The 21,655-nt window shown below is 47.1% G+C and overlaps 1 protein-coding gene across 2 annotated transcripts in view; it reads left to right on the top strand.

Moving 5' to 3' along the window:
• The window catches only part of LOC110535202 (serine/threonine-protein kinase 17A), a 56,421-nt gene extending 45,348 nt beyond the window's left edge, over positions 1-11,073 (top strand). For both annotated transcript variants that reach the window (XM_036934749.1, XM_036934748.1), the window contains 4 exons: positions 3,924-4,050; positions 4,168-4,216; positions 7,099-7,278; positions 9,273-11,073. In XM_036934749.1, the coding sequence (XP_036790644.1) occupies positions 3,924-4,050; positions 4,168-4,216; positions 7,099-7,278; positions 9,273-9,606 (690 nt within the window). In that variant the 3' untranslated portion in view covers positions 9,607-11,073. The remainder of the gene's footprint in view (positions 1-3,923; positions 4,051-4,167; positions 4,217-7,098; positions 7,279-9,272) is intronic.
• The last annotated feature ends 10,582 nt before the right edge of the window (positions 11,074-21,655 follow it).

Below are 21,655 nucleotides of genomic sequence, written 5' to 3' on the forward strand. Positions count from 1 at the left end.
TAGTCCCCACTAGACCTACTCTCTAATGTTGCTGTACAGTTAGTCCCCACTAGACCTCCTCTCTAATGCTGCTGTCCAGTTAGTCCCATTAGACCTACTCTCTAATGCTGCTGTCCAGTTAGTCCCCACTAGACCTACTCTCTAATGCTGCTGTACAGTTAGTCCCACTAGACCTCCTCTCTAATGCTGCTGTCCAGTTAGTCCCCACTAGACCTCCTCTCTAATGCTGCTGTCCAGTTAGTCCCCACAGGACCTCCTCTCTAATGCTGCTGTCCAGTTAGTCCCCACTAGACCTCCTCTCTAATGCTGCTGTCCAGTTAGTCCCCACTAGACCTCCTCTCTAATGCTGCTGTCCATTTAGTCCCCACTAGACCTCCTCTCTAATGCTGCTGTACAGTTAATCCCCACTAGACCTATCTAATGCTGCTGTACAGTTAATCCCCACTAGACCTACTCTCTAATGCTGCTGTCCAGTTAGTCCCACTAGACCTCCTCTCTAATGCTGCTGTCCAGTTAGTCCCCACTAAACCTCCTCTCTAATGCTGCTGTCCAGTTAGTCCCCACTAAACCTCCTCTCTAATGCTGTTGTCCAGTTACTCCCCACTAGACCTCCTCTCTAATGCTGCTGTCCAGTTAGTCCCCACTAAACCTCATCTCTAATGCTGCTGTCCAGTTAGTCCCCGCTAGACATCCTCTCTAATGCTTCTGTCCAGTTAGTCCCCGCTAGACATCCTCTCTAATGCTGCTGTCCAGTTAGTCCCAACTAGACCTCCTCTCTAATGCTGCTGTAGTTAGTCCCCACTTGACCTCCTCTCTAATGCTGCTGTAGTTAGTCCACACTAGACCACCTCTCTAATGCTGCTGTCCAGTTTGTCCCCACTAGACCACCTCTCTAATGCTGCTGCCTAGTTAGTTCCACTAGACCTCCTCTCTAATGCTGCTGCCCAGTTAGTTCCACTAGACCTCCTCTCTAATTATGTTGTCCAGTTAATCCCCACTAGATCTCCTCTCTAATGCTGTTGTCCAGTTAGTCCCCACTAGACCTACTCTCTAATGCTGCTGTCCAGTTAGTCCCCACTAAACCTACTCTCTAATGCTGCTGTCCAGTTAGTCCCCACTATACCTACTCTCTAATGCTGCTGTCCAGTTAGTCCCCACTAGACCTCCTCTCTAATGCTGCTGTAGTTAGTCCCCACTAGACCTCCTCTCTAATGCTGCTGTCCAGTTAGTCCCATTATACCTACTCTCTATTGCTGCTGTCCAGTTAGTCCCCACTAGACCTACTCTCTAATGCTGCTGTCCAGTTAGTCCCACTAGACCTCCTCTGTAATGCTGCTATCCAGTTAGTCCCACTAGACCTCCTCTAATGCTGCTGTCCAGTTAGTCCCCACTAGACCTACTCTCTAATGTTGCTGTACAGTTAGTCCCCACTAGACCTCCTCTCTAATGCTGCTGTCCAGTTAGTCCCATTAGACCTACTCTCTAATGCTGCTGTCCAGTTAGTCCCCACTAGACCTACTCTCTAATGTTGCTGTACAGTTAGTCCCCACTAGACCTCCTCTCTAATGCTGCTGTCCAGTTAGTCCCATTAGACCTACTCTCTAATGCTGCTGTCCAGTTAGTCCCCACTAGACCTACTCTCTAATGTTGCTGTACAGTTAGTCCCCACTAGACCTCCTCTCTAATGCTGCTGTCCAGTTAGTCCCATTAGACCTACTCTCTAATGCTGCTGTACAGTTAGTCCCACTAGACCTCCTCTCTAATGCTGCTGTCCAGTTAGTCCCCACTAGACCTACTCTCTAATGCTGCTGTCCAGTTAGTCCCCACTAGACCTCCTCTCTAATGCTGCTGTCCAGTTAGTCCCCACAGGACCTCCTCTCTAATGCTGCTGTCCAGTTAATCCCCACTAGACCTCCTCTCTAATGCTGCTGTCCAGTTAGTCCCCACTAGACCTCCTCTAATGCTGCTGTCCAGTTAGTCCCCACTAGACCTCCTCTCTAATGCTGCTGTCCATTTAGTCCCCACTAGACCTCCTCTCTAATGCTGCTGTACAGTTAATCCCCACTAGACCTATCTAATGCTGCTGTACAGTTAATCCCCACTAGACCTACTCTCTAATGCTGCTGTCCAGTTAGTCCCACTAGACCTCCTCTCTAATGCTGCTGTCCAGTTAGTCCCCACTAAACCTCCTCTCTAATGCTGCTGTCCAGTTAGTCCCCACTAAACCTCCTCTCTAATGCTGTTGTCCAGTTACTCCCCACTAGACCTCCTCTCTAATGCTGCTGTCCAGTTAGTCCCCACTAAACCTCCTCTCTAATGCTGCTGTCCAGTTAGTCCCCGCTAGACCTCCTCTCTAATGCTGCTGTACAGTTAATCCCCACTAGACCTATCTAATGCTGCTGTACAGTTAATCCCCACTAGACCTACTCTCTAATGCTGCTGTCCAGTTAGTCCCACTAGACCTCCTCTCTAATGCTGCTGTCCAGTTAGTCCCCACTAAACCTCCTCTCTAATGCTGCTGTCCAGTTAGTCCCCACTAAACCTCCTCTCTAATGCTGTTGTCCAGTTACTCCCCACTAGACCTCCTCTCTAATGCTGCTGTCCAGTTAGTCCCCACTAAACCTCCTCTCTAATGCTGCTGTCCAGTTAGTCCCCGCTAGACATCCTCTCTAATGCTGCTGTACAGTTAGTCCCCGCTAGACATCCTCTCTAATGCTGCTGTACAGTTAGTCCCCACTAGACCTACTCTCTAATGCTGCTGTCCAGTTAGTCCCCACTAGACCTCCTCTCTAATGCTGCTGTCCAGTTAGTCCCCACTAGACCCCCTCTCTAATGCTGCTGTAGTTAGTCCCCACTAGACCCCCTCTCTAATGCTGCTGTAGTTAGTCCCCACTAGACCTCCTCTCTAATGCTACTGTCCAGTTAGTCCCCACTAGACCTCCTCTCTAATGCTGCTGTCCAGTTAGTCCCCGCTAGACCTATTCTCTAATGCTGCTGTCCAGTTAGTCCCACTAGATCTCCTCTCTAATGCTGTTGTACAGTTAGTCCCCAATAGACCTCCTCTCTAATGCTGCTGTCCAGTTAGTCCCCAATAGACCTCCTCTCTAATGCTGCTGTCCAGTTAGTCCCCACTTGACCTCCTCTCTAATGCTGCTGTCCAGTTAGTCCCCACTTGACCTCCTCTAATGCTGCTGTAGTTAGTCCCCACTAGACCTCCTCTCTAATGCTGCTGTCCAGTTAGTCCCCACTAGACCTCCTCTCTAATGATGCTGTCCATTTAGTCCCCACTATACCTCCTCTCTAATGCTGCTGTACAGTTAGTCCCCACTAGACCTCCTCTCTAATGCTGCTGTACAGTTAGTCCCCACTAGACCTCCTCTCTAATGCTGCTGTCCAGTTAGTCCCCACTAGACCTACTCTAATTTTGCTGTACAGTTAGTCCCCACTAGACCTCCTCTCTAATGCTGCTGTCCAGTTAGTCCCCACTAGACCTCCTCTCTAATGCTGCTGTCCAGTTAGTCCCCACTAGACCTCCTCTCTAATGCTGCTGTAGTTAGTCCCCACTAGACCTCCTCTCTAATGCTGCTGTCCAGTTAGTCCCCACTATACCTCTCTAATGCTGCTGTCCAGTTAGTCCCCACTAGACCTCCTCTCTAATGCTGCTGTCCAGTTAGTCCCCACTAGACCTCTCTAATGCTGCTGGCCAGTTAGTCCCCACTAGACCTCCTCTCTTATGCTGCTGTCCAGTTAGTCCCCACTAGACCTCCTCTCTGATGCTGCTTTCCAGTTAGTCCCCACTAGACCTCCTCTCTGATGCTGCTTTCCAGTTAGTCCCCACTAGACCTCCTCTCTAATGCTGCTGTCCAGTTAGTCCCCACTAGACCTCCTCTCTAATGCTGCTGTCACGCTGCTCTTCTCTCCAGCCCCAAAACATTCTGTTGACCTGCGATGCTCCTCTGGGGGACATCAAGATTGTGGACTTTGGTCTGTCCAGGATGGTGAGCAGCAGTCAGGAGCTCAGAGAGATCATGGGGACCCCGGAGTATGTGGGTGAGTAGAGCAGCGAACACACAACCCCTGACCTGACCGGCGGCCATGTTGTTATGACCATCATGGTCACTCCAAGTCTTCAGAGGGATAGTTAAAAAGTCATATTTTCTTTTGCAGCTCCAGAAATCCTTAATTACGAACCAATTAGCACAGCAACAGACATGTGGTAAGTGACCTTTCACAGTATCTTAGTGCAGTTGTTCTTAAACCTCTCCTCGGGACCTTCAGACATTCCAGGTACTTTATATATTCCAGAGCTAGCACACCTGATTCAACGGGTCAACTTGACTAGATCGATCAGGTGAGCTAGTTCAGAGCTACATCAAAATTGTGAAACGTTGAAGAGGTTTGAGAACCATTGTCTTTGTTCAACAGTATGTGGTATGGCTTGTGATTGTTTTATCCAATAGCTTCTTTGAGACAGAGAGATACAATGGAAAACTTCACGTGTAAGAAAACAGAACCATTCCCTAGATGGGCTTTTAAAATCATAAGTTTATCTTAGAGAGAAAATCTTCAGCTCATTTCTAGTGGCTGTATATACACTATATATACAAAACTATGTGGACAACGCTACAAATTTGTGGATTTGGCTATTATAGCCACACCCGTTGGTAACAGGTGTATAAAATCAAGCACACATCCATGCAATCTCCATAGACAAACATTGGCAGTAGAATGGCCGGTACTGAAGAGATCAGTGACTCTCAACGTGGCACCGTTATAGGATGCCACCTTTCCAACAAGTCAGTTTGTCAAATGTCTGCCCCGCTAGAGCTGTCCCGGCCAACTGTAAGTGATGTTCTAGTGAAGTGGAAATGTCTAGGAGCAACAACGGCTCAGCCATGAAGTGGTAGGCTACACAAGCTCACATAACGGGACCACCGAGTGTTGAAGTGCGTAGTAGAGGTCGACTGATTAATCGGAATAGCATGGTTGGTTGAGAGCCGATAAGACAGCAGCCCTCCCCTCCAGCGCCATCGTAATCAAGTTCTCTCTCTCTGGAGTAGAGGTCGACCGATTAATTAGGGCCGATTTCAAGTTTTCATAACAATTGATAATCGTCATTTTTGGACACCGTTCATGGCCGATTACATTGCACTCCACGAGGAGACTGCGTGGCAGGCTGACTACCTGTTATGCGAGTGCATGTAACAGGAATATTTAGATTCATGGATGCCACCCGTTAGATAAAATACGGAACGGTTCCGTATTTCACTGAAAGAATAAATGTTTTGTTTTCGAAATGATAGTTCCCGGATTTTACCATGTTATTAATGACCTAAGGCTTGTATTTCTGTGTGTTGTTATGTTATAATTAAGTCTATGATTTGATATTTGATAGAGCAGTATGACTGAGCGGTGGTAGGCAGCAGTAGGCTCGTAAGCATTCATTCAGCATTTTCGTGCATTTGCCAGCAGCTCTTTATGATAGGCTTGAAGCTGTTTATGACTTCAAGCCTATCAGCCTAATGGCTGGTGTAACCGATGTGAAATGGCTAGCTAGTTAGTGGGGTGCGTGCTAATAGCGTTTCAGTCGGTGATGTAACTCGCTCTGAGACCTTGATATAGTTGTCTAGGGCCGCGGCTTTTGTGGAGCGATGGATAACGATGCTTCGAGGGTGGCTGTTGTCGATGTGTTCCCTGTTCGAGCCCAGGTAGGGACGAGGAGAGGGACGGAAGCTATACTGTTACACTGGCAATACTAAAGTGCCTATAAGAACATCTAATAGTCAAAGGTATATGAAATACAAATGGTATCGAGAGAAATTGTCCTATAATTCCTATAATAACTACAACCTAAAACCTCTTAAGTGAGAATATTTAAGACTCATGTTAAAAGGAACCATCAGCTTTCATATGTTCTCATGTTCTTAGCAAGGAACTTAAACGTTAGCTTTATTACTTGGCACATATTGCACTTTTACTTTCTTCTCGAACACTTTGTTTTTGCATTATTTAAACCCAATTGAACATGTTTCATTCTTTATTTGAGGCATTATATTAAGTTAAAATAAAAGTGTTCATTCAGTATTGTTGTAATTGTCATTATTACAAATAAATAAATTGGCCGAATAATCGGTATCGGCTTTTTTGGTCCTTCAATAATCGGTATTGGTATCAGCGTTGAAAAATCATAATTGGTCGACCTCTAGTGCATAAAGTGTAAAAGCCGTCTGTCCTCGGTTGCAACACTCACTACAGAGTTCCAAATTGTCTCTGGAAGCAACGCCAGCACAAGAACTGTTAGTCAGGAGCTTCATGAAATGGGTTTTCATGGCCGAGCAGTCGTACACAAGCCTAGGATCACCGTGCACAATGCCAAGCATCGGCTGGAGTGGCGTAAAGCTCACCACCATTGGACTCTGGAGCAGTGGAAACACGTTCTCTGGAGTGATGAGTCACGCTTCACCATTTGGCAGTCCGACGGACGAATCTGGATTTGGCGGATGCCAGGAGAACGCTACCTGCCCAAAATTCCTAGTGCCAACTGTACATTTTGGTGGAGGAGGAATAATGGTCTGGGGCTGTTTTTCATGGTTCAGGTTAAGCCCGCTTAGTTCCAGTGAAGGGAAATCTTAACCCTACAGCATACAATGACATTCTAGATCATTCTGCTTCCAACTTTGTGGCAACAGTTTAGGGAAGGCCCTTTCCTGTTTCAGCATGACAATGGTTTGTCGAGATTGGTGTGGAAGAACTTGACTGGCCTGCACAAAGCCCTGACCTCAACCCCATCAAAAACCTTTCGGATGAATTGGAATTCCGACTGCGAGCCTGGCCTGGTCACCCAACATCAGTGCCCGACCTCACTAACGCTCTTGTGGCTGAATGGAAGCAAGTCCCCGCAGCAATGTTCCAACATCTAGTGGAAAGCCTTCCCAGAAGAGTAGAGGCTGTTACAGCAGCAACAGGGGACCAACTCCATATTAATGCCCATGATTCTGGAATGAGATGTTCTACGAGCATTGGGGTGTCCATATACTTTTGGTCATGTAGTGTATATATATATCTATCTAACTGTTTGTCACTGTATGTATCTGCCAGGAGTATTGGGGTGCTGACCTACGTGATGCTGACAGGTACCTCTCCCTTTCTGGGGGAGGACAAGCAGGAGACCTTCCTCAACATCTCCCAGATCAACGTCAGTTACCAGGAGGACGAGCTGGAGCATTTAGACCAGGCCGCCATCGCCTTCATCAAGCTCCTGCTCGTCAAAGAATCCCAGTGAGTAATGTGGAGGGGAGGGGGTTCTAAGCTGACATATGGAATTGTTTTAAGAAGGTCATACAATGGATCATTTAGCTATTTGATTTAGAATTCAGAATTGTAGGTATAAAAAAAAAATCTTTATTTAACAAGTATTTGATCAAATATTGAATTTGGCATTTACTACTGTAACCCAAAGAAACACATTGAATAACATTCATAAATGCAAAAAAATGCAGTCAAAAAAATGTCATAAGGAATAAGGTTTGGAAGTGTCTGTCCTATATCTAAGAGATACACATTCAACCCCTTATTTTTGTTAGCACAAAACGACCTCCATACTGCCATTCATGTGTACCTTTAGACGAGTCGTAGAGCAAAACAAAGAACAGTCTTGAAGGAGTTCCCACATATGCTTTGTTGGCTGCTATTCCTTCACTCTGCGGTCCAACTCATCCCAAACCATCTCAATTGAGTTACGTTCGGGTGATTGTGGAGGCCAGGTCATCTGATGCAGCACTCCATCACTCTCCTTCTTGGTCAAATAGCCCTTACACAGCCTGGAGGTGAGTTCGGTCATTGTACTGTTGAAAAACAAATGATAGTCCCACTAAGCCCAAACCAGATGGGATGGTGTATTGCTGTTGTAGCTATGCTGGTTAAGTGTGCCTTGAATTCTAAATAAATCACTGACAGTGTCACCAGCAAAGCATCACACCTCCTCCTCCATGCTTCACGGTGAGAACAACACATGCGGAGAGCATCCGTTCATCTAATATGCGTCTCACAAAGACATTTTATTTATTTATTTTATTTATCCGTTATTTTACCAGGTAAGTTGACTGAGAACACGTTCTCATTTGCAGCAACGACCTGGGGAATAGTTACAGGGGAGAGGAGGGGGATGAATGAGCCAATTGTAAATTGGAGATTATTAGGTGACCGTGATGGTTTGAGGGCCAGATTGGGAATTTAGCCAGGACACCGGGGTTAACACCCCTACTCTTACGATAAGTGCCATGGGATCATGGCGGTTGTAACCAAAAATCTCAAATTTGGACTCATCAGACCAAAGGACAGATTTCCACCGGTCTTCTTCTTGTTGGTGTCCTTTGGAGTGGTTTCTTTGCAGCAATTCAACCATGAAGGCCTGATTCACGCAGTCTCCTCTGAACAGTTGATGTTGAGATGTCGGAAATTGAACTCCATTAAGCATTTATTTGGTCTGCAATCTGAGGTGCAGTTAATTGCCGATATCTGAGGCTGGTCACTCGAATTAACTTATTCTCTGCAGCAGAGGTAACTCTGGGTCGTCCTTTCCTGTGGTGGTCCTCATGAGAGACAGTTTCATCACAGCTCTTGATGGTTTTTATGACTACACTTGAAGAAACGTTCAAAGTCCTTGAAATGTTCCGGATTGACTGACCTTCATGTCTTAAAGTAATGATGGACTGTAATTTCTCTTTGCGAGCGGTTCTTGACATAATATGGACTAGGTATTTTACCAAATAGGACTATATTCTGTATACCAGTCCTACCTTGTAACAACACAACTGATTGGCCCAAACGCATTAAGGAAAGAAATTCCACAAATTACCTTTTAACAAGGCACACCTGTTAATTGAAATGCATTCCAGGGGACTACCTCATAAAGGTGGTTGAGAGAATGCCAAGAGTGTGCAAAGCTGTAATCAAGGCGAAGGGTGGCTACTTTGAATAATCTCAAATATAAAATACATTTGATTTGTTTAACACTTTTTTGGTTACTACATTATTCCATATTTGTTATTTCATAGTTTTGATGTCTTCACTATTATTCTACAATGTAGACTTCCAGACCACAAACATCTATTCTATATACAGTAGGATAGGCCCCTTGGGGAATCAAATCCACATAATTTGTATTGAATGTGCCATACTCGGTCAAACCAACCAAGCCAGTGGAGAAGGTGAATATGGGGGTAAAGGTTTCCAATGATTCCCTGGCCTCACACAGTCCTTTCTCCCAACAGGAACCGTGCCACGGCAGAAGAGTGCCTGCAGCACCAGTGGCTCCAGCCAAAAGAGAAAAGGGAAGCCGAGGCGACAGTAGAGGTGAAAGAGACTATAAGCCCCACCAAGTGCACCTCTGAGCCAGCCAGCCCCGAGAGCCCCATCAGGGGGGAGGAGGAGGAAGGCCCCGAAACGGAGGAACTGATCGTGATGGCGGCCTACACACTGGGCCAGTGCCGCCAGTCAACAGACAAGGAGGTCATGACCCCCGACCAGAAGGCCATCTCCAAACGCTTCAAGTTCGAGGAGCCCTTCAGCGCCCTCCAAGAGGTTCCTGGAGAATTCATCTACTGAAGGACTCACACACACACACATCTCATCCTCTACACTAGGTGGTCCTGGAGAGCTAGTGGTGGTGTTGGGTCTCCCTTCTGCCCTTCACTGACACACCAGATAATTCAAATCGTCACGGCCCTGATTAGTTGCTTAGTAGAATCGGGTGCATTATTGATGGGTTGGAGCCAAAGCCTGCACCAACCAGTAGCTCACAAAGAACCTGGGTGGAAAAACTCCTGCTCTTACATCTAGGGAAAAGCAGTTAAAAACATTGCACTTACAAACCACAAGAAACATCTCACACTTTTCTAACCCACCTCACGGTCTGAATTCGTAAAGAAAAAACAGTTTTTTTTGTCCCTTTTTCATAAACATCCTGACGTTTCTCTAGACTAAGCCTTGTTGTGACGTTATTCCAGACTAAGCCTTGTTGTGACGTTATTCTAGACTAAGCCTTGTGGTGACGTTATTCCAGACTAAGCCTTGTTGTGATGTTACTCCAGACTGAGCCTTGTTGTGATGTTACTCCAGACTAAGCCTTGTTGTGATATTACTCCAGACTGAGCCTTGTTGTGACGTTATTCCAGACTAAGCCTTGTGGTGACGTTATTCCAGACTAAGCCTTGTTGTGACGTTATTCCAGACTGAGCCTTGTTGTGACATTACTCCAGACTAAGCCTTGTTGTGACGTTATTCCAGACTAATCCTTGTTGTGACGTTATTCCAGACTGAGCCTTGTTGTGACGTTATTCCAGACTAAGCCTTGTTGTGACGTTATTCCAGACTAAGCCTTGTTGTGACGTTATTCCAGACTGAGCCTTGTTGTAATGTTACTCCAGACTAAGCCTTGACGCTACTCCAGACTAAGCCTTGTTGTAATGTTACTCCAGACTAAGCCTTGTTTTGAAGTTACTCTAGACTAAGCCTTGTTGTGACGTTTCTCCAGACTGAGCCTTGTTGTGACGTTACTCCAGACTGAGCCTTGTTGTGACGTTTCTCCAGACTGAGCCTTGTTATGACGTTTCTCCAGACTGAGCCTTGTTGTGACGTTTCTCCAAACTAAGCCTTGTTGTGATGCTTTATTTACTTTTTCTTTGGTGCCTTGCTGGGAGAATTAGAGATGGAATTGAATCTTTTTTGTCCATGTTTTGTCTGCCTTGTATTTTCTTTATGTTTAAGGTTATAGATATCTTCTGTACGGGGAAAGGGGGGGTTAATTATATATATATATATACAAAACGTTATGTTGATTTAAGAGTACGTCTCGAAATAATTCTGTTGAAAAAGCCATTGCACACGTTTGACCCAGAACTGAAAACATCCCATGCATCTCATATATGCATCTCAAATAATTTACACTTGTATATGCAGAGAGCGCTTGGTTTTCTTTCCTAATTCCCAAATAATAGGCATAGTCTCCATCAAACAAGAAGCTTCTTATTATGGGATGTTCTACTGTAAATAAAGATATATCTCTTAAACCTTTTTCTGACTACCATTTGTTGGTGCCCCGCTCCCCCCTGAGTGCCCGCTCCCCCCTGAGTGCCCGCTCCCCCCTGAGTGCCCCGCTCCCCCCTGAGTGCCCCGCTCCCCCCTGAGTGCCCCGCTCCCCCCTGAGTGCCCCGCTCCCCCCTGAGTGCCCCGCTCCCCCCTGAGTGCCCCGCTCCCCCCTGAGTGCCCCGCTCCCCCCTGAGTGCCCCGCTCCCCCCTGAGTGCCCCGCTCCCCCCTGAGTGCCCCGCTCCCCCCTGAGTGCCCCGCTCCCCCCTGAGTGCCCCGCTCCCCCCTGAGTGCCCCGCTCCCCCCTGAGTGCCCCGCTCCCCCCTGAGTGCCCCGCTCCCCCCTGAGTGCCCCGCTCCCCCCTGAGTGCCCCGCTCCCCCCTGAGTGCCCCGCTCCCCCCTGAGTGCCCCGCTCCCCCCTGAGTGCCCCGCTCCCCCCTGAGTGCCCCGCTCCCCCCTGAGTGCCCCGCTCCCCCCTGAGTGCCCCGCTCCCCCCTGAGTGCCCCGCTCCCCCCTGAGTGCCCCGCTCCCCCCTGAGTGCCCCGCTCCCCCCTGAGTGCCCCGCTCCCCCCTGAGTGCCCCGCTCCCCCCTGAGTGCCCCGCTCCCCCCTGATCCCCCCTGAGTGCCCCGCTCCCCCCTGAGTGCCCCGCTCCCCCCTGAGTGCCCCGCTCCCCCCTGAGTGCCCCGCTCTCCCCTGAGTGCCCCGCTCTCCCCTGAGTGCCCCGCTCTCCCCTGAGTGCCCCGCTCTCCCCTGAGTGCCCCGCTCTCCCCTGAGTGCCCCGCTCTCCCCTGAGTGCCCCGCTCTCCCCTGAGTGCCCCGCTCTCCCCTGAGTGCCCCGCTCTCCCCTGAGTGCCCCGCTCTCCCCTGAGTGCCCCGCTCTCCCCTGAGTTCCCCGCTCTCCCCTGAGTTCCCCGCTCTCCCCTGAGTTCCCCGCTCTCCCCTGAGTTCCCCGCTCTCCCCTGAGTTCCCCGCTCTCCCCTGAGTTCCCCGCTCTCCCCTGAGTTCCCCGCTCTCCCCTGAGTTCCCCGCTCTCCCCTGAGTTCCCCGCTCTCCCCTGAGTTCCCCGCTCTCCCCTGAGTTCCCCGCTCTCCCCTGAGTTCCCCGCTCTCCCCTGAGTTCCCCGCTCTCCCCTGAGTTCCCCGCTCTCCCCTGAGTTCCCCGCTCTCCCCTGAGTTCCCCGCTCTCCCCTGAGTTCCCCGCTCTCCCCTGAGTTCCCCGCTCTCCCCTGAGTTCCCCGCTCCCCTGAGTGTCCCGCTCCCCTGAGTTCCCCGCTCTCCCCTGAGTTCCCCGCTCTCCCCTGAGTTCCCCGCTCTCCCCTGAGTTCCCCGCTCTCCCCTGAGTTCCCCGCTCTCCCCTGAGTTCCCCGCTCTCCCCTGAGTTCCCCGCTCTCCCCTGAGTGCCCCGCTCTCCCCTGAGTTCCCCGCTCTCCCCTGAGTTCCCCGCTCTCCCCTGAGTTCCCCGCTCTCCCCTGAGTTCCCCGCTCTCCCCTGAGTTCCCCGCTCTCCCCTGAGTTCCCCGCTCTCCCCTGAGTTCCCCGCTCTCCCCTGAGTGCCCCGCTCTCCCCTGAGTGCCCCGCTCTCCCCTGAGTGCCCCGCTCTCCCCTGAGTGCCCCGCTCTCCCCTGAGTGCCCCGCTCTCCCCTGAGTGCCCCGCTCTCCCCTGAGTTCCCCGCTCTCCCCTGGGTGAGGTGAAGCAAAGCATCAGTGATGCCCCATTAGCCATTCATATACAGCTGTTAAGAAGACTACTCTAGCCTTGCAGGTCCTCTCCTCCTCTGTCTCCTTGTCCATCTCTCACCATCCACATCTGATGTTAAGGCTTCTTTTAATAACACCCAATGATCATTAGGAAGAAGTTATTGAGTCAGCAATTTAGATTTAAAACATTTTCCAGTAGTCCATTGAGTAAGTAATGTCTTTGGTGCACCTAAAAGAACATACAGAATTGTGACATCCTTTACAATATATGGGTCTGGGTAGAGAATTATAAATTATATTTGTCAGGAACACAATAAGGATGTGGTCTACACATTGTTTTCTCCCAAATGACCACTAGATGGCACTGTTGGCTCTATTCTGGGACCTACACTTGAGTCATTAACGTTCCTTGAAAGTGCATCCGTTCTTCCTCACCGTCCTTGACGTAATTAATCACTGATTAGACGTGATCTAACAGGTGAGTGCAAGGCCTCCATCACATGGCTTTCACCTGTCAGGGTAATTTCTTATCAGTGATTACTTCAAGGAAGGTTGTAAATAAATAGTGCTTGTTTGACACAATTATAAACCTTGATTCATACAGACCTGTTTCTATATTCACTCCAACTTGATGTAGCCGGTTTGGGAGAGGTGAGGACAGCTATGGAACAGGGCTTTGTGGCAATGGAAGAATATATCCATATTTTATGAGTCATCTTATTTTGTCTGGCAGTAGTGTGGTATGTCATCTTATTTTGTCTGGCAGTAGTGTGGTATGTCATCTTAAAAAGATAAATGTATTATATATACAGTGGGGAAAATAAAGTATTTAGTCAGCCACCAATTGTGCAAGTTCTCCCACTTAAAAAGATGAGACGCCGGTAATTTTCAACTATGACAGACAAAATGAGAAAAGAAATCCAGATAATCACATTGCAGGATTTTTTTATGAATTTATTTGCAAATTATGGTGGAAAATAAGTATTTGGTCACCTACAAACAAGCAAGATTTCTGGCTCTCACAGACCTGTAACTTCTTCTTTAAGAGGCTCCTCTGTCCTCCACTCGCTAACTGTATTAATGGCACCTGTTTGAACTTGTTATCAGTATAAAAGACACCTGTCCACAACCTCAAACAGTCACACTCCAAACTCCACTATGGCCAAGACCAAAGAGCTGTCAAAGGACACCAGAAACAAAATGGTAGACCTGCACCAGGCTGGGAAGACTGAATCTGTAATAGGTAAGCAGCTTGGTTTGAAGAAATCAACTGTGGGAGCAATTATTAGGAAATGGAAGACATACAAGACCACTGATAATCTCCCTCGATCTGGGGCTCCACGCAAGATCTCACCCCGTGGGGTCAAAATGATCACAAGAACGGTGAGCAAAAATCCCAGAACCACACGGGGGGACCTAGTGAATCACCTGCAGAGAGCTGGGACCAAAGTAACAAAGCCTACCATCAGTAACACACTACGCCACCAGGGACTCGAATCCTGCAGTGCCAGACGTGTTCCCCTGCTTAAGCCAGTACATGTCCAGGCCCGTCTGAAGTGTGCTAGAGAGCATTTGGATGATCCATAAGAAGATTGGGAGAATGTCATATGGTCAGATGAAACCAAAATATATATTTTTGGTAAAAACTTAACTCGTTGTGTTTGGAGGACAAAGAATGCTGAGTTGCATCCAAAGAACACCGTACCTACTGTGAAGCATGGGGGTGGAAACATCATGCTTTGGGGCTGTGTTTCTGCAAAGGGACCAGGACGACTGATCCGTGTAAAGGAAAGAATGAATGGAGCCATGTATCCTGAGATTTTGAGTGAAAACCTCCTTCCATCAGCAATGGCATTGAAGATGAAACGTGGCTGGGTCTTTCAGCATGACAATGATCCCAAACACACCGCCCGGGCAATGAAGGAGTGGCTTCGTAAGAAGCATTTCAAGGTCCTGGAGTGGCCTAGCCAGTCTCCAGATCTCAACCTCATAGAAAATCTTTGGAGGGAGTTGAAAGTCCGTGTTGCCCAGCAACAGCCCCAAAACATCACTGCTCTAGAGGAGATCTGCATGGAGGAATGGGCCAAAATACCAGCAGCAGTGTGTGAAAACTTGTGAAGACTTACAGAAAACGTTTGACCTCTGTCATTGCCAACAAAGGGTATATAACAAAGTATTGAGATAAACTTTTGTTATTGACCAAATACTTATTTTCCACCATAATTTGCAAATAAATTCATTAAAAATCCTACAATGTGATTTTCTCAATTTTTTTCCCTCATTTTGTCTGTCATAGTTGAAGTGTACCTATGATAAAAATTACAGGTCTCTCATCTTTTTAAGTGGGAGAGCTTGCACAATTGGTGGCTGACTAAATACTTTTTTTGCCCCACTGTACATTAGATTGACATATCCAAAGGGACCCATTTAAGACAAACCTTAACATCAGATAAATATTGCAATTGATTTCCTGCTGTGGCGTTTAATTTACAATCTGAAATATTTAGATCTTATCTAAATTCACCCATTTGTTGAGCATTTTAGGAAATGAATTGTTTCTAGCGGCACATGCGTCCTGACTAATTGAAAAGCTTTGAAATACACAAATAAGTAACGTGCGTTGAATCATGTTGTTTTTTGTTGTTTTTTTTAAACATGAGCTGACGCACACCCAGAATGATGGTTTGTGTGGAGGTGCTGACTAACAGTGAACAAACTATCAAAAATAAAGTCACACACCATGTATAAACTCCCAGCAATTTATTGGGTATTTACCAACGCTTTGGGCATCACTGTGCCAGCTTCCTCAGGACCCTGTGGAAGTCCTTTGGATGCCCAAAGTGTTGGTAAAGACCCATTCAATTGCTGGGAGTTTATACATGGAGTTTATACATGGAGTGTGTGTGACTATAGTTTTAATATTTCAGTAGGGCGGTGCTGACTTAATTTAACACACTCGTTTTTAACAATGCCTGGTGGCTGGTACTTAGGCCTAACAAGACAATTTGTATCAAGGATACTTCTCAACTGTGAAGACCAGGAAAGATGCCATTAGCCTGCAGTGTAGGGTTACTGTGTATTGTTGCGAAATGCGTACCATCTTTTAATGTTCAATTCAAGGATCCGTTAATAAGTAAGTCTTTGTTGGAATTCAGTCTGGGATTTTTTTTTTTCTCATCATTACAGAGGAGTCTTTGTTATTGATGAAATGAATAAGTATCTCCCCAGTCCCATTAAAACTAACATACCGAGAGAAGTGGCGAGGGGAAATGCATATAGATACACCTCTCAGAACGCTGTCATAAATGAAGCATGGCACCAATTACAGGCTGAACATGGAACTCCAGAATAATGAATTGTTGTGACAGACCGTTTGACAAGGGGACATTTGTCATCTGCCCCCCCCCCCCCCCCCTCCCGACAGCTATAGTTTATATTAGAATACCCGCACACTCATATTAACTCCCCCGACAGCTATAGTCTACATTAAAAGACACCCACCTTCATATTTACTGTGTCTCTGGCAAACCATTCCAGTTTATTTTGAGTAACCGATGCATGTTGATAGGAGGAATTGCAGGGCCGTCAAGTCCTTCATATTCAGGGAAAGGGGTTGGGTGCTACATTCTGTCACTGATGTGGAAACCTATGGAAGAAAGCCTATTTGTAGCAGAGGTAGTTCACTGAGCTTGAACCTTTACTTTAGCTCAGTTGGCTAACACTGTCTTGTGTTGCAGACAGCCTCGGGTTCGAGTCCAGTTGGTCATAGTTCCACAGCTCTTTCACACTAGCGTGGTCGAAGGGAAGGAAACAAGGAGAGGAATCCTAGTCAGGCTACTGACGTTTGACTGTTTCTGAATGTGAATGACACTGATAATCGTGTCCTGTAGAGGGCAGCATGGCCTATCACAATGTTCAGACTGTCCTTTGTTTGCGATGTCTGTGGATGTTTGGCAGAGGCCAATAGCACAGACTTACAGAAGGATATTGGCAGTGAAATACAGTGACTTTCATTGGAAACTGATGGGAAAGGGTTTCATCACAAGGGTAAAGTCTGATGTGATTGCTGTGGAAAGAACTGACGAAGACACGGGTTCTACTAAATTGAATCCCATCTGTCCTTGTCCTTGGGCCTGAAAATGACTAGAAAATCCTATAGGACTACTATAGCAAGAAACTCTATAGGATTACTTCTAGGTTGAAATAATCAATTTTCATCCACCACTTCTTTTGGTCTTGATGCGTCATAACTTGACTATCATCGATTAGTCCCTGGTATGTGTTTCCCTGCTTTTCAGTTGAATCAGAATCCGTAATTTGTCTATGTGTCTGTGCCAGCTCTTTGTAGATTGTAGTATAGTGGATTGCAGTACATTGCAGTACATTGGATAACAACTTAAAGGGGAGGCAATGAAAGATCTCTCTCGTTATGGTTTACAAATGCAGCATAATTCTCCCATCACCAATACAACACCGTGACAGAGCCCTCTTAGTTAATTGGAATTAATTCCCTATCAATAACACGATTAAATGTGTCCCTGGCTGGTCCCTATGGCTGGTCCCTATGGCTGGTCCGCATGGCTGGTCCCTCTAGCTGGTCCTTCTGGCTGGTCCTTATGGCTGGTCCCTCTAGCTGGTCCCTCTGGCTGGTCCCTCTGGCTGGTCCCTCTCGCTGGTCCCTATGGCTGGTCCCTATGGCTGGTCCCTCTGGCTGGTCCCTATGGCTGGTCCCTCTGGCTGGTCCCTATGGCTGGTCCCTATGGCTGGTCCCTATGGCTGGTCCCTCTGGCTGGTCCCTCTGGCTGGTCCCTCTGGCTGGTCCCTCTGGCTGGTCCCTCTAGCTGGTCCCTATGGCTGGGCTCCAATTCCACTTTCATCTCCTCTTGATTGCAACAACAAATTACATGCCTGTATGCTTTCCTCTCACTTTCTCACTTCTTACCCATTGCCATGACAACTAGAGTTATTAATCTGAATCTCATTTCACCGGCTAGTCTACTCGCTTCCTCTTCCAAAGGAGTGAATTTTTGCCTCGTGCTCAAGTGCTAAATTCTGTTTAGTGTTGCGGTGGCTAACTCCACAGGCTGGAGAGTAACTGGTGGTGTACAATGGCGTGACTGCGGGAGGTCCCTGGTTGTACCCCACAGAGTTGACTACACAACTCAGCCTGTTGCCTTTGATAAAAGCAGTGGAGGGCTCGACACTTGCTCAATGGGAGGCTTATTGTAGCCTTTGAAGCTGACTGTCGGCAGTCAACACTGTAGCAAAGAGAACCAGAAGGCCACTGTGGCACAGGCTATCCCATACCCTCACCACGGCTGGTGTACTCACAATTTGCAACTCAGGTCACTAGCTGAGAGCCAATGTGCACCGTACCGTACCACGGTCCAGAAGACACACTAGAGATGTAATGGGATAAAGGAACATCACCTACGGTAGGATTTGGTGTGACACAGAGAATGTAGCGACCTGTACAAAGAGATGAGTGAGGCAAAGGACGTCTCCCCCAATTCTAGTGTGGAACATGAGGTTCCTCGCTGCTCCCTGTCTGAATGGATATCACTTGGAGGAAATGTAGACTGTAATTGAATTAGTAGATTGTCGCTGCGGACTCCTTGGTGAGCTTGACCTATTGTTGCAGGCTCAGTTCAAAGGTCACCTGGAGCTGTCCCATGGTTCCCTGATACTCACACCCACAACCTCCCCACATCAAATATGACCACACTGCTAAAAGTCTCTTACCTCTACTAAGGAAGAGACAGAACCACTCCTAGCTGGGCTAATCAACTGACCGGGCAAGGCCTTTACCCATGGTGCATTTCTGGAACGGATGGATGTTGGACTCCTTTAGAAATGTCTTTCTTACTCGTGAGGAGCATAGGAGCATCAACAAGGATCTAACTGCTCCAGTGAACTGAATTTTTGGGCCGTCTTTTGTATATCATTCCAGGAGAAGAAATGTATCTTTCTGTATGTAGACAATGTTTACTTGGTACATTTGGCCAATGTAGTGGAACAGCACGTGACGATCAACTGTACAGGGATAGTGTCTCCAGGTGGATCCAGGGCTAGGAGTGAGGAGATGGGTTACTGCTTGGATTTCTATTCTAACTAATAGGTTAAGGGTCAATGTACACAAGCAAGGCCCACCTCCAAGCAATGTCCAGGATCCCTGGTGTTAATCAGCGCTGAGTTTGGTGGTTGTTGTGTCCTGTTAAGCTTAGCCTTATTAGCGAAGACTGTACCTATGAGTGTCTGACACTCAACTTACTTGTCATACCTGCGTTAATCTCTTGTGAAAGACATTAAATATTTGGTTATGGATTCTGAGATTATACCCGTGCAAGCCCTGAAACTTTTTTTACATAAACCATGCATGCGTTGATGTCAGTAGGAGATCTGTGAAGGTTTGAGCTATGCACATCACGTTAGAACGCTTCCTTTTGTGAGGTTTTCTAGGGCGAGTTGGAGGTCTTGATGTCTATAATTGGTTGTATGACCGCAGGAGGACATCGTAGGAAGGCTGCTATCGCTCATCTACACCCCAATTGCTATCCCTGCAGGTAGTCCCCTGTTGCCTGGCAATATTGGAGAGAACAGCACACGCCTGACTTCCTGCTGTGGATGGATACACTGATACTAATCTAATGTGATGGGGCCACGTACATGGAATTATGCGTCAAACAGGATGATGAGAGGGTAACGCGGTGAGAGTGGATATCTAATCACTCCGCTACGCATTCCTCCCAGCAAACGCACATCTTCTCTATGCCCTGTATACTCCATTCTGATCCTATGCCATGTTCGTCAGCGCTATCGTAATGATGGCGATAGCCTTGGTGTGGTTGTTTCATGTTGAGAGCAGGACCGTGACACTGTAACCCAGCCCCATTATGTATCTCCATGGATCTGTAGGATTGTTTTGGCTAGTTTTCTGCTTGCTAATGTCCTCATACTTTCTGACCCTGCACCTCCACTGACCGTTCCTGGTCAACAACACAACTCCCATCAACAAATCTGATTTCGCCACGTTGTACAGAGCAGGTTTTGCTTTGTGTATCTCATGGGATTTATTGAGAGCGTACGTCCAACCGTGTTTTTTTTTTATCGATTTTGATGGATCATCCTTATTAGTGCGGTTCAAACGCTTCTGTACAACAAGCCTTTAAGGAAACGCTTTCATCAAAGGGAAACATGTACAGCAGATCTCTCGCTCTTTACCTATTGTCCTCCCTGGCAACACAGCATCCCCCCCCAACCACGTATAAATACCAACTCTTTCATTATGGAACGAGACTTGAGGCCAAAAACACTCTCTCCTTTGAACCACCTCTCCATGGCAATGGTTGATAGGCAAATACACTTTTCTCCTTCGCTGTGATTTCCTCCTGCTGAAGGGAGGAGGCTCAGATCACAGGGAGGCAGCAGGAGTGCTGGATATGAGCACGGTTTACTCTCCCCGCCTGCAGGGAGAGAAAGGACTGTCTCCTCCTGTAGATCAGCCCAGATGAATGGAGATAAATTACTGTCTCTTCCTGTAGATCAGCTCCGATGCAGGGAGAGAAAGGACTTTTCTCCTCCTGTAGATCAGCGCCGATGCATGGAGATAAAGGATGGTCTCCTCCTGTAGATCAGCGCCGATGCATGGAGATAAAGGATGGTCTCCTCCTGAAGATCAGCGCCGATGCATGGAGTGCTGGATATGGCAAAAGCTCTGGTGGACATTACTGCATTCAGCATGCCAATTGCACACTTCCTCAACTTGAGACATCTGTGGCATTGTGTTGTCACAAAACTGCACATTTTAGTGGCTTTTTGTTGCCCCCAGCACAAGGTGCACCTGTGTAATGATCATGCTGTTTAATCAGCTTCTTGACATGCCACACCTGTCAGGTGGATGGACTATGTTGGCAAAGGAGAAATGCTCCCTAACAAGGATGTAATAAATTTGTGCACAACATTGGAGAGAAATAAGCTTTGTGCATATAGAAAATGTATATATTTTATTTTAGCTCATGAAACATGGGACGAACACTTTACATGTTGTGTTTATATATTTGTTCAGTATAGTTAGATTTATTTCATTTCATAATTCAAAGGTTATAGAATTTTCAAGCACTGGATTTAAGTACATTTTATTCTGACCTTAGTCTGGCTTTGAACTGGTATAGTGAGAATTGGATGTTGTGATGCCGACAGTAGGTGTAGCGTGTATAATTCAGTGAGAATTGGATGTTGTGATGCCGACAGTAGGTGTAGCGTGTATAATTCAGGGAGAATTGGATGTGGTGATGCCGACAGTAGGTGTAGCGTGTATAATTCAGTGAGAATTGGATGTGGTGATGCCGACAGTAGGTGTAGCGTGTATAATTCAGTGAGAATTGGATGTTGTGATGCCGACAGTAGGTGTAGCGTGTATAATTCAGGGAGAATTGGATGTGGTGATGCCGACAGTAGGTGTAGCGTGTATAATTCAGTGAGAATTGGATGTGGTGATGCCGACAGTAGGTGTAGCGTGTATAATTCAGTGAGAATTGGATGTGGTGATGCCGACAGTAGGTGTAGCGTGTATAATTCAGGGAGAATTGGATGTGGTGATGCCGACAGTAGGTGTAGCGTGTATAATTCAGTGAGAATTGGATGTTGTGATGCCGACAGTAGGTGTAGCGTGTATAATTCAGTGAGAATTGGATGTGGTGATGCCGACAGTAGGTGTAGCGTGTATAATTCAGTGAGAATTGGATGTGGTGATGCCGACAGTAGGTGTAGCGTGTATAATTCAGTGAGAATTGGATGTGGTGATGCCGACAGTAGGTGTAGCGTGTATAATTCAGTGAGAATTGGATGTGGTGATGCCGACAGTAGGTGTAG

This window comes from Oncorhynchus mykiss, chromosome 11, assembly GCF_013265735.2.
Source record: "Oncorhynchus mykiss isolate Arlee chromosome 11, USDA_OmykA_1.1, whole genome shotgun sequence".
Taxonomy (NCBI): domain Eukaryota; kingdom Metazoa; phylum Chordata; class Actinopteri; order Salmoniformes; family Salmonidae; genus Oncorhynchus; species Oncorhynchus mykiss.